The 14,517-nt window shown below is 35.7% G+C and overlaps 1 protein-coding gene across 4 annotated transcripts in view; it reads right to left on the bottom strand.

The window, feature by feature from the left end:
* PLXDC2 (plexin domain containing 2) overlaps window positions 1–14,517 on the bottom strand; it is a 416,967-nt gene that overhangs the window by 37,865 nt on the left and 364,585 nt on the right. For all 4 annotated transcript variants that reach the window (XM_082449772.1, XM_082449774.1, XM_082449773.1 and 1 more), the window contains one exon: window positions 6,610–6,770. In XM_082449772.1, coding sequence (XP_082305898.1) covers window positions 6,610–6,770 — 161 coding nt within the window. The remainder of the gene's footprint in view (window positions 1–6,609; window positions 6,771–14,517) is intronic.

Raw genomic sequence — 14,517 nt, 5'->3', positions numbered from 1 at the left:
GAATTAAAGAACAAACAAACAGAGATGAACAATACAATAACTGAAATGAAAAATACACTAGAAGGAATCAATAGCAGAATAACTGAGGCAGAAGAATGGATAAGTGACCTGGAAGACAGAATGGTGGAATTCACTGCCACAGAACAGAATAAAGAAAAAAGAAAGAAAAGAAATGAAGACAGCCTAAGAGACCTCTGGGACAACATTAAACGCAATAGCATTCATATTATAGGGGTCCCAGAAGGAGAAGAGAGAGAGAAAGGACCAGAGAAAATATTTGAAGAGATTATAGTCGAAAACTTCCCTAACATGGGAAAGGAAATAGCCACCCAAGTCCAAGAAGCACAGAGGGTCCCAGGCAGGATAAAACCAAGGCAAAACACGCCGAGACACGTAGTAATCAAATTGACAAAAATTAAAGACAAAGAAAAATTATTGAAAGCAACAAGGGAAAAACGACAAATAACATACAAGGGAACTCCCATAAGGTTAACAGCTGATTTCTCAGCAGAAACTCTACAAGCCAGAAGCGAGTGGCATGATATATTTAAAGTGATGAAAGGGAAGAACCTACAACCAAGATTATTCTATCTGGCAAGGATCTCATTCAGATTCAACGGAGAAATCAAAAGCTTTACAGACAAGCAAAAGGTAAGAGAATTCAGCACCACCAAACCAGCTTTACAACAAATGCTAAAGGAACTTCTCTAAGTGGGAAACACAAGAGAAGAAAAGGACCTACAAAAACGAACCCATAACAATTAAGAAAATGGTAATAGGAACATACATATTGATAATGACCTTAAACATGAATGGATTAAATGCGCCAACCAAAAGACACAGGCTCTCTGAATAGATACAGAAACAAGACCATCTACATGCTGTCTACAAGAGACCCACTTCAGACCTAGGGACACATACAGACTGAAAGTGAGGGGATGGAAAAAGATATTCCATGCAAATGGAAATCAAAAGAAAGCTGGAGTAGCAATACTCATATCAGAAAAATAGACTTTAAAATAAAGAATGTTACAAGAGACAAGGAAGGACACTGCATAATGATCAGGGGATCAATACAAGAAAAAGATATAATAATTATAAATATATATGCACCCAACATAGGAGCACCTCTATACACACGGCAACTACTAACAGCTATAAACCAATAGTAACACAATAATAATGGGGTACTTTAACACCTCACTTACACCAATGGACAGATCATCCAAACAGAAAATTAATAAGGAAACACAATCTTTAAATGACACAATAGACCAGATAGATTTAATTGATATTTATAGGACATTCCACCCAGAAACAGCAGATTACACTTTCTTCTCAAGTGCACACGGAACATTCTCCAGGATAGATCACATCTTGGGTCACAAATCAAGCCTTGGTAGATTTAAGAAAACTGAAATCACATCAAGCATCTTTTCTGACCACAACGCTATGAGATTAGAAATCAATTACAGGAAAAAAAACGTAAAAAACACAAACACATGGAGGTAAAACAATACATTACTAAATAACCAAGAAATCACTGAAGAAATCAAAGAGGAAATAAAAAAATAACTAGAGACAAATTACAATGAAAACATGACGATCCACAACCTATGGGATGCAGCAAAAGCAGGTCTAAGAGGGAAGTTTATGGCAATACAATCCTACCTCAAGAAACAAGAAAAATCTCAAATAAACAATCTAACCTTACATCTAAAAGAACTAGAGAAAGAAGAACAAACAAAACCCAAAGTTAGTAGAAGGAAAGAAATCATAAAGATCAGAGTAGAAATAAATGAAATAGAAACAAAGAAAACAATAGCAAAGATCAATAAAACTAAAAGCTGGTTCTTTGAGAAGATAAACAAAATTGATAAACCATTAGCCAGACTCATCAAGAAAAAGAGGGAGAGGACTCAAATCAATAAAATTAGAAATGAAAAAGAAGTTACAACAGACACTGCAGAAATACAAATCATCCTAAGAGACTACTACAAGCATCTCTATGCCAATAAAATGGACAACCTGGAAGAAATGGACAAATTGTTAGAAAGGTATAACCTTCCAAGACTGAACCAGGAAAAATAGAAAATATGAACAGACCAATCACAAGTAATGAAATTGAAACTGTGATTAAAAATCTTCCAACAAACAAAAGTCCAGGACCAGATGGCTTCACAGGTGAATTCAATCAAACATTTAGAGAAGAGCTAACACCCATCCTTCTCAAACTCTTCCAAAAAATTACAGAGGAAGGAACACTCCCAAACTCATTCTATGAGGCCACCATCACCATGATACCAAAACCAGACAAAGATACTACAAAAAAAAGAAAATTACAGACCAATATCACTGATGAATATAGATGCAAAAATCCTCAACAAAATACTAGCAAACAGAATCCAACAACACATTAAAAGGATCATACACCATGATCAAGTGGGATTTGTCCCAGGGATGCAAGGATTCTTCAATATATGCAAATCAGTCAATGTGATACACCATATTAAATTGAAGAATAAAAACCATATGATCATCTCAATAGATGCAGAAAAAGCTTTTGACAAAATTCAACACCCATTTATGATAAAAACTCTCCAGAAAGTGGGCATAGAGGGAACCTACCTCAACGTAATAAAGGCCATATATGACAAACCCACAGCAAACATCATTCTCAATGGTGAAAAACTGAAAGCATTTCCTCTAAGATCAGGAACAAGACAAGGATGTCCACTCTCACCAATATTATCCAACATAGTTTGGAAGTCCTAGCCATGGCAATCAGAGCAGAAAAAGAAATAAAAGGAATACAAATTGGAAAAGAAGAAGTAAAAGTGTCACTGTTTGCAGATGACACGATACTATACATAGAGAATCCTAAAGATGCCACCAGAAAGGTACTAGAGCTAATCAACGAATTTGGTAAAGTTGCAGGATACAAAATTAATGCACAGAAATCTCTTGCATTCCTATACACTAATGATGAAAAATCTGAAAGAGAAATTAAGGAAACACTCCCATTTACCACTGCAACAAAAAGAATAAAATACCTAGGAATAAACCTACCTAGGGAGACAAAAGACCTGTATGCAGAAAACTATAAGACACTGATGAAAGAAATTAAAGATGATACCAACAGATGGAAAGATATATATACCATGTTCTTGGATTGGAAGTATCAATATTGTGAAAATGACTATACTACCCAAAGCAATCTACAGATTCAATGCAATCCCTATCAAATTACCAATGGCATTTTTTATGGAACTGGAACAAAAAAATCTTAAAATTTGTATGGGGACACAAAAGACCCTGAATAGCCAAAGCAGTCTTGAGGGAAAAAAATAGAACTGGAGGAATCAGACTCCCAGACTTCAGACTATACTACAAAGCTACAGTAATCAAGACAATATGGTACTGGCACAAAACCAGAAATATAGATCAATGGAACAGGATAGAAAGCCCAGAGATAAACCCACACACCTATGGTCAACTAATCTATGACAAAGGAGGCAAGGATATACAACAGAGAAAAGACAGTCTCTTTAATAATTGGTGCTGGGAAAACTGGACAGCTACATGTAAAAGAATGAAATTAGAACACTCCCTAACACAATACACAAAAATCAACTCAAAATGGATTAGAGACCTAAATGTAAGACTGGACACTATAAAACTCTTAGAGGAAAACATAGGAAGAACACTCTTTGACATAAATCATAGCAAGATCTTTTTTGATCCACCTCCTAGAGTAATGGAAATAAAAACAAAAATAAACAAATGGGACCTAAAAAAAAAAAAAGAAAAATAAATAATATCAGTTTGCATTTCAGTGAAATCACAATTATACTAAATGGGCAAACATCAAGTTATGCATATAAGAGTTCCAGAAGAAAATAAATTAAAATAGTTATTGTGATTATTTCTGCTTATTGGGACTATAAATGACTTTACTTTTTGCCTTTACCTTTCCACAATTTTTAAAATAATGAACAGGTATTGCTTTCCTAATGGGAAAAAGCACATCAAATTCATTTAAAAAGTAGATTAATATAGAAAATGAAAAGCAACTTAGATGATATTGGTAAACTCAATCTCTTTATGCACCAATAACTCTAATTTAATTAGTAATTCAAACCTTTGAATTCATAGGTCTGGCATGTCAGTCACTGTGCAGTCATCATGGATCTGCATTTCGATTTTGAAAACATGGATCAGCTTTAATAATAGTAAAGTTATGATTATTATCTTCAAAAATCATCTGCCAACCAGCCACTGTGAGCTGCTTGAGGACAGCAGGGTGTCAAAGAGTTAGTGATTTAGGCAGAATTATTGGCAATTGACAGAGAATCTGGGAATCTGCAGAATGATTCTGCTTCACTTGAGTGTTGAAAGACGAGAGTTCTTCCCAGAAGTGTGGCTCTTCGACCTTGGAGAAGCCATTCCACCACTCTGAACCTGTTTCTTCCTTTGTGTTATGAGGGTGTAGAATTAAATTATCTCTAAGATTAATGCCCTCCTGCTCCTGGCAATACTTTCACTATTCTACAGTCTTACTTTGTAGTCATACAAGGATTGCTGTGAATCGGTGTGAACTAGGTCCTTTGAACTGTGCAATTTGCACTAATACCATCACCATCAGATATTTCACAGTATCTTCTTTTTCACAATGTCAGAAAATAAACTTCATAGTGTATAAACAGGCTTAAACCTGTGAGGGTTACAGCAGCAGCCTGATGTCTGGTTAGTCACTGAAGCTTTACAGCTTGTCATTTGTCAGATCTTGGAGCAATGCATTCATGACCTCAGGAAAGTTTTCTGCTTTCATGCATGAAAATTAAGCACATTAACAAAACTTAATAAGAGCTTTCCAACTAAATGCAATGCCTGATAATTTCTCAATTATTATAACTTTAAATGAGAATGACATTTTTGGAAGACTTCATGTGTGAAAATTTAGTGGAAGTTTGATATGTCCTAGGATATTTATTATCTTTTTCTTTCCAGAAAATACTGATGGAATTCCTCTTATTTGAAAGACTTAAGTTATTTAATCCAAATCTTGAGGAATTTATAAGTCTGTAGGGTGGAATAAATCACATACATATTTAACTCTAATGCAAAACAGAAAGGTAAATGCCAGAGAAAGATATAGATGTATTACTATGGATAGAATTTCAGAGGAAAGAGAGATTATGTCCAGCTGTCCTGGCAGAGAGATGGTCCGGGGAAGCTTACAGGCTACATGGTATTGAAGGCTACTTGGATCCAGAATTCAAGAATTGAGGTGGAAGGGGAGGACTTTTTTGGTGGAAGGAACAGAATGAGCAATGTCTTGGTGACATGGAGAATTTGGGGTGTGTATGGAGAAGAGAATAGAGTGAATTTGATGGTACTGAACTCCAGGTTAAGAAGCTATGGGATAAAAATTGAGATGATAGACAAGATACAAATAGCCAAGGCCTTGAAGGAGAACTAAGGAGACTGCACTTTACTCCACAGACAGCTGAGAGCCATAGAGGACTTCTGCGCAATTACTTAATTGATTTGCATTCACTTCCCCCTGTTATAGAGGTTAAAGGTAACTTTGTAGTTTAAAGGTCGTTATAATTTCTTACTCAACACGTGAACAAAGCTGCCTTCTGCACATCACCCAGTGAACTGGAAAAGACCTAAAGTTTACAAATTTGAAGCTCCGAGGGAGAAGATTTCCTTCACTGCTCTAGTACTGATGTTGTGTTGAAGAGCAGTGACTCCATTAAGATGTTGGGGTGAAAGCTATGCACACACGAGGCCCAGGAAGCCCAGTTGTCTGGAGGATAGAAGGTGACTTGGTCACACTGACCTTATCCTGTGGCCCCCAGGCTTCCCAGTCTCAGGCCTTCTGGACATCAGGGCTTGGCTCTGGCCCTTTGTACACAGCCGCTGGCCCTCCTACCTGACAGTTCTTGGGCACTGGCACTAACTCTACTTTCTGTACATGAAAACACAACACTGATTCGGCACAGTGCTCTCTTTGTGTTTGAATGAGTGTGTGTGTATGCATGTGTGTTTATATGTACATGTATAAATATACACACATCACACAAAATGGTGATGGCACATACCATAATCTTATTGTTATAGCTGCTATTTTGTACGGAAATATGTACTTTTCCTAAATAGTCTGTGAGCATTTTAAGAGCAGGCTTACCATATTGTATTACGAATCTGGCCAATACTCAATTACTGTTATATCGATTAGTTGATTTAAGCTAAATCCTTTAGCCTCCAGCATATGCTTCATTTCCTTCTAGGATCAAACAGCAGCTGGTTAACATACTTGGTATAATAAGACAAAAAATATGGTTTCTATTTTCTTTTCGACCTGTAAAAGGCGAGATGGCTTATTTCTTTAAAAGCTCCTGAGGTAAGGTAACTGAGCTCATCACATGAAAGCCATCTATCAATATGTACGTGCGCACGCATGCGTGCATGTGTGAAATCAGCCAGCTCGCAACTGCAAAGTGGAGAAATCATGTGCTAAATATTAAATGCAGGTGGTGTCAGCAGATGGCTGGAGTTCATCAGCTAGCATGGTTTTCACGTACTCTACTTGACACTTACCTCAATAAAGAAGATGCTGGCTGCTGACGTCGGATGGTGATACATATAGACTGTCACAAGAATGGCTGCGGCTATAATGAGGACCAGGATGAGAATTCCAACGATGAGGCCGGCAGGAAGGGTTCCCCCTTTCTTCTCAGCTGCACTGTCATCTGTAGAGGCTGGAAGAACAGCACAGCTGTCAGGACATTCACGTGTGCACTCGCAGGTCTGCGCTTTCATTGGAGGGAATATTTATATTCTTAATAAAGTACCAGTGAATTTTTTTTTTTTTAACTTTCTGTACAACTATCCTTTTCTTTTCCATAGCACCAGTTTTAGAAGTTAGATGCTCTTTATTCGGGCAAATGAAAAATCCATACTATTAATGATTAAAAACACATTTATAATTGTGTTTTAATTTATAGTTCACCTTTATTCTGTTAAATAAGGCAAAATGAATAGCCTTTATTCTAAAAGTTCTGTGGAAAATCTAAAACTCTAACTATACAATAAATTTAACTTTGATTTTTCTCATTAAACCACTGGCACTCTTACCTATGGAAAAATGGATTACTTTTTGAAATCTCTCTCATTTTCTTTTGGGAAATTTAAATTGAAGAGTATCAGACATATTTTGGTGGGCTACACAGGCATTTTCAGAAAGTCTGTGCATGAGTTCAAAGGATAATTTTCAAAATCTGTTTTAAACTGAAATGCTCTATAAAAGTGTAACAGATGGATGCTAAATGACCTTCAAATAGTTTATCACTATCTAAAGGGAACACACAGCACATGAAAATATTCCACTATGCCACATGTCAGTATCATTTTCTCTAACTTTTATTGAGATGCTCTCCACTGTAATATCCATTTTCAGAGAGTTAGGAAAAAGGAGACATTAAATTTCTAAAGTAATAATTAGCCAAGGCAAAGTCAATCAGCCAAATAAAACTAATCTCTAAAGTCTTCTCTTGTTCTAAAATTCTGCAATATTTGATGTCTACTCAGGCATTTAGAGGAGACCTTCTTAAATTATGTGCAGCAGGTAACTGTATCTTAGTACATAATATGACTGGTATTTTTTAATCATTAGAAAATTCTTTAAGACTCAAAGAAGTTCTACAACAGTGATTCCTAATCCTTTCATTACCAATTTACATCTTTGTTATTTCCAACCTTTGCATCTATGTTTTAAACATTTTTTGGTCTATTAAACCTCATTTAATAAGCACTGATTTCTTTCTTTTATTATAATTTTCATTAATAGAAAAAAACGAACGTGACTGACTATCAGAATGTGTGGTAAATACAAAATAACAGAATTTCAAATAAAGCAAAGAAATATGACCTCCCAATTCTCCTTATACATCCTTTAAAGTTTTGTTGCTATTGTTTGTTTATTCTTTGCCTGAGACCCATAGTTGGTATTCAGTAAACCTTCTCCAAATCTAATAAAGCTCAAATTCCTAAAGGTTTCCCTTACATAACAGAAATTCATTAGTTAAAGAATGTAAAATTTAAAGAGTAATTCATTATGTAAAAGTTCATTTACAGAGAGGATTCTGGGAACATGGCAGAGTAGGAACTCTCAGGAATCTGTCTTCCCACATAGAAAACAATTGCACTGGCAGAATCTGTCTGACAACTATTTTGGAACTCTGGACTCTGTGGAAGGCTTGCAACTTCTAGGGAGAAGGCTCAGACTGCAAGCTGTGGTTAATTTCAGTCAGTTTCAGCACTTAGTCCAGAAGTAGCTATGCATCCTCCACCCATCAGCCATGTGGCAGTCAGCTACACACCTGTTTCTGAAGCAGCCTGCAGGAACCGTGGTAGGCAAAATGTACCCTGTCCTGCAAACATTGGGAGTCTGTGTTCTGATCACTGATTGATTGGTGCTTCTCATCACTGAGGGGCAGACAAAGATGCAGCCATTGGTTTTGCACCTTCTGCCATTGTTGTAAGCCTTTCTCCCTGGATCTAAAGTAACATCCAAGTGATTTAAAGAACCAGTACCCTTTTCATCCCACCTCCCTTCATTTTTCTCTTTTCCCACTTTTGGGAGCCAGATATGAAAGACTAGGACATTCAAAATCAAATTCACATGTGGGGAAAATTAGAACATGGCTGTGCGTGGCCAGGGAAAAGCTCAGAAAAGACTCGAAAAGACCTCAAGATTACACCTCAGCACAGAGACAGCCTACAAAACCAATAAACTAGTAAATAAGTTAAATAAATATGATAACAAAAAGCAGCAAACTCTGGGGAAGGGGGAGAATGTGATTTCCAGAGTCACAACTTAATGAGGTTCACACGTCCAGTTTTGAAAAAAATTTCACAAGGCATACAAAGAAACAGGAAAGTATGGCTCTTTCAAAGGAAAAAAAGTAATCAACAAAAACTGTCCCTGTAAAACACCTGATGGTCGATCTATAAGACAAACACTTTAAAGCAACTGTCTTAAAGATGCTCGAAGAACTAAAGAAAGAGGTAGAGAAAGTCAAGAAAACAATATATGAACAAAATGGAAATATCCATAAAGAGATAGAAAACCTAAAAAGAAACCAAAGAGAAATTCTGAAGCTGAAAAATATAATGACTGAAATGAAAAATTCAGTAGAGCATTCAAAGGCAGACTTGAGCAGGCAGAAAAGAGAATCAATTAACTTAAAAATAGGACAATGGAAATGCTCAAGTCTGAGGAACAGAAAGAAGAGAGATTGAAGAAAAGTGAACAGGGCCTAAAAGACCTGTGTGACACCATCAAGTGGCTCGGTATTTGCATCTTGGAATTCCAAGAAGAAGATAGAGAAAGGGACAGAGAATATTTGATGAAATAATGGCTGAAAACTTCCCAGTTTGATGGGATCCAAACCTCCCAAATTTGATATAAACATCCAAGAAGCTCAAGGAACTTCAGGTAAGATGAAATGAAGGAGACCAACATGGAGATAAATTATAATCAAACTTTTGAAAGACAAAGGCAAAGAGAGAATCTTGAAAGCAGCGAGAGAGAAGCAACTCATCACATACAAGGGATCCTCAATAAGAATATGAGCAGATTTCTCAACAGAAACTTTGGAAGACAGAAGGCAGTGGGCTGATATATTCAAAGTGCTGAAAAGTACCTGTCAACCAGGAATCCAAAATCTGGCAAAACTTTCCTTCAAAAGTGAAGGAGAAATCAAGATATTCTCAGAGAAAAGCTGAGGGAGTTGGTTACCACCAGGCTTGTTCTGCAAGAAATGCTTAAGGGAGTCCTGCAGGGTGAAAAAACATGTAATCATCTCAATTGATACAGAAAAAGAATTTGACAAGATTCAACAGCCTTTTGTGATGAAAACACTCAACATCTAGGAAAAGAAGGAGAACACCTTGACAAAATAAAAACCGTACATGAAAAACTTACAGCTATCATATTCAACTGTGAAAGCTAAAAGCTTTTCCTCTAAAATCAGGAAAAAGACAAGGATGCCCACAGTTGCTACTTCTATTCAACACAGTATTGGAAATTCTAGCCAGAGCAATTAGGCAAGAAAAATAAGTAAAAGGCATCCAAATTAGAAAGAAGTAAATTGATCTCTGTTTGCAGATGAAATGATTATTTATATATATATATATATGGGTATATATGTGTGTGTGTGTGTGTGTGTGTGTATATATATATATATATATATATATATATATATATATATACACATAACACTAAATATTCCAAAGACAAACTGTTGGAGCTAATAAATGAATTCATCAACAATGTATGTAGCACGATACAAAGTCAATGCACAAAAAGCAGTTGCATTTCTATATTGTAACACTGAACAATAAAAAAAGAAATTACAAAAACAATTCCATTTATAATAGCATCAAAAAGAATAAAATACTTAGGAATTAACTAAGGAGGCGAAAGACTTTTTCATAAAACATTGCTGAAAGAAATTAAAGAAGACATAAATAAATGAAAACACATCTCATGTTCATGGATTAGAAGACTTAATATTGTTAAGATGTCAATACTACCCAAAGTTATCTACAAATTCAATATAATCTCTATAAAAATCCCAATGATGTTTTTGCAGAAACAGAAAAACCCTTCTCAAAATTCATATGGAATCTCAAGGGACCCTGAATAGCCAAGACAATCTTGAAAGAGAAGAACAAAGCTGAAGAACTCACATTTCCTGATTTTAATACTTACTGCAAAGTTACGGTAATCAGAAGAGTATGTCATGGCATAAAGACAGACATATAGACCAATGGAATAGAATAGACAGCCCAGAAATAAACTGTAGCATAAATGGTAAAATGATTTTTGACAATGATGCCAAGACCATTCAATAAGGAAAGGACAGTCTTTTCAACAAACAGTGCGGGGAAAACTGGATGTCTGCATAGCAAAAGAATGAAGTTGGACTCTTACCTAACACCATAAACAAAATTTAACTCAAAACGAATCAAAGACATAAATGCAAGGCATAAAACTATAAAACTCTTAACGAAGATATAGGGCAAAAGCTTCAGAACATTGGATTTGGCAGTGAGTTCTTGGCTATGACCTCAAAGGCATGGGCAACAAAAGAAAAAATAGACATTTTAGACTTCATGAAAATCAGAATATTTTGTGCATCAGAAAAATATCACCAGACTAAAAAGGTAGCCCACAGAATATCCAGAATACATAGAGAACTCCTAAAATTCAACAACAAAAAGCAAACAAGCTGATTCAAAAATGGGCAAAGGACCTGAATAGACACTTATCCAAAGAAGATACACAAATAGCCATTAAACACATGAAAAGATATTCAACATCAGTGACCATTAGGGACATGTAAATCAAAACCACAATGAGATACCTCCTCACAGTTATTAGGATGGCTACTATCAACAAAATAGAAAATAACTAATGTTGGTGAGGTTGTGGAGAAATTGGAACCCTTGTGCGCTCTTGGTGGGAAAGGAAAATAATGTGGTCACTATGGAAAACAGTACGGTGTGCCTCAAAAAATCAAAAACAGAATTACCATATGATCCAACAACTCCACTTTGTGGTATACACTCAAAAGAATTGAAAGCAGAATCTTGCAGAGACATTTGTACATCTATCTTAGCAGCGTTATTCACAATAGCTAAAACATGGAAGCAACCCAGTGTCCATCAACAGATGAATGGATAAGCAAAGTGTCACATAAACATACAATTGAATGTTATTTAGCCTTAAAAAGAAAGGAAATTCTTACATATGTTACAACATGGATGAACTTTGTGCGAAGTGAAATAAGCCAGTCACAAAAAGACAAATACCGTATGTTTCCACTTAGAGTAGTCAAAATTATAGAGACAGAAAGTAGAATGGTGGATGCCAGGGACTGGGGGCAGGGAGGAGAGAATGAGGAGTTTTGGTTTAATGGGTATACAGTTTCAGTTTTACAAGATGAAAAGAGCTATGGAGATGGATGGTGGTGATGGTTGCACAACATTATGAATGCATTTAATATCATTGAATTGTACACTTAAAAATGATTAAGGTGGTAAATTTTATGTTATGTGTATTTTATCACAATAAAAAATATAAACAATTCATTTACAATTTGCCAGGCATATTTGTATTGTTTTACAAGTATCAAATTAATGACCATAAGAGATAGGCATTATTATTATTCCCATTTCACAGATGAGAAAACTAAGGCATAGCGAAATTAGGAAACGTGCCAAGGTTGTAAAGCTATTAAGATGAACTGGGACTCAAACACGAGCAGTCTGCCCTCAGAGTCTGCACTCTGAATCTGTGATCAGTAATTTCTCAATTAACACTGAACTGTATGTACTGCCATTTCCTCTTATTTCTTGTGAGTTCTTCTGGTAAAGCAGTCTGAAAAGAACCTGGTAATTTCAGGTAAAGATAAATTAAATATGATTAAAGAATTAACATTGTGCCTGCAAAGGGACAGAGGCTGTGTGTCTTGTCACTTCTCTGGGACAAGGAGGGTGTCAATGTCTGACATCATATGTACTTAAACCCATGTTTGGTGGAGGGAAGGAGGGAGAGGGAAAAAAAGGGGAAAAAAAAAGAAACAGAAAAAGAAAGACTGTTGAAAATGGGTTACAGATATTGGAATAACTACTTCTCCAATAAAGATCAAATGAGGTTATAATAAATTACTTAATCCGTCTAGTCTTCGGTTGGCTTATCTCTACCACATGGTCAATAACAGTAACTACTCCATAGGGTTGCTGTGAAAAATCAAACATTTAATACATATTAAGTACACAGGAGATTACCTGGCATGTAATAAGTACTTAATTAACGTAGCTATTATGTTATTATATTTTATATGAGGCAAATTGAGGCAAATTATACTGTCAGATTCATGACACCATATAAACTATGTTTCTGCCCTGAACATTTGTTACTTTTAAGAGTTTGGCTTCATTCTTAAGTATGCTTGTATTACTGCACTTTGTGCTCTTGGCTATTTTCTTATTTTTAAAAGAGTGTGACAGATTACTTTCATGGGAAAATAGGATTAATTTAAAATGTTGCTTTGGGGAAAATGTGGCAAAAATATCCACTTGAGTCACGAAAGGAAGCCTTGAATGTTTCTTCAAATCTCATATATAATTCCATCCCTCTATCCCTCCTTCCCTTCATCTATCCATCCATCCATCCATTCATCCAAAAAGCATCTGGTTCTATTTCTGGGATTAGCAGTCTTTTACAAGCATCATGCCAAAGTTCAGTCTCATGTTTTGTGTGTGTGTGAGGATGGGAAAGGAAAGGAAAAGACACTTATGACTTGACCTTGGGCTGTCACTTCCCAAGTGGGCCAGAGACCCAGAACCTGTTGAGGAAGCAGCAGGCAAGGGACAGTCCTTCTCAGGAAGGAAGAGGAGAGCCAGGGACATGTTTCATTCAATAAGAGTTCTCATCAGTAAAACTATCTTTGACTTGCAGGACATAGGTTGCCAATCTTTAGAGTAAAAAATCCTAATTGCATTTATACCTTGAAATCTACTCATTCTTTTTATTTAGGCATAAATGCTTACTTTCATAACTATTACTTATTTATATTTCTAATAATGGCTACTTATGAAATCTCCCTTTACAAATTCCCCTTTACAGTACTGGTATAGATGTCAAGACACCCTTTCATATCTAATGAAACCTGTACAGAATGTAGTTTGTTACTAGCCAATTAGCATTTTATGACATTTTTGGATGATGATGATTTTAATAAAATAAACAATCTTCATGGATTTTCAAAATATTACTAACCAGTCGACAACATAAATATTTAGGAATCTATGAATGTGCACATGACTTTATGTGTCTTAATTAGAGCAAAACATTTAAGGAGAAATGTAGCAAATTCAATTCCAAGATATTACAGGGGTATCCTGGTGTCCCAAGCCAGTGCTATTTCTAAACGCTTCAGAATAACCATCTAAATGAAGTGGCAAAAATTGCACACATATTTCTGGAGAACATGTTTTTCTGTTCTCATATTACTTAGCCAAGTTTTCTGCATCTCTATTCTATCTGCTCTCTCTATTAACAGGTATTATGATGGCATATTAAGGGACATTGAGTCTGGAGGTGAAGTGAACACCCCATTGATGTGCTTTGATTTTAAATTCTTTCACTATTTGGTTTCCAGTTTAATACCACTATTCAATTAAATGGTATAGGTTTTGCACACTTACGGGGACGTGCAAACAGATTGCAGAGAATCCTTTGTGTTAAAAATGATGAGCACCTCAAACGCAAAATTGAAATTTAAAATGTTTAAGCAAGTGCTAGTAATTTCCATATTTGAAGTTTAGTTCATTCACCTCAAGGGCAGACTGCTCAAATAAATTGATTTCGTTCCTTCAGAAAAGACAATAAACAAAGATGTCAACTTTGGCGACATTCATTCCTGGGGCTCGACT

This window comes from Balaenoptera physalus (assembly GCF_965194825.1).
Source record: "Balaenoptera physalus genome assembly, chromosome: 2".
Classification (NCBI taxonomy): domain Eukaryota; kingdom Metazoa; phylum Chordata; class Mammalia; order Artiodactyla; family Balaenopteridae; genus Balaenoptera; species Balaenoptera physalus.
The sequence above is the reverse complement of the archived record's forward strand: the minus strand, read 5'-3'. Positions and strand labels throughout refer to the sequence as shown.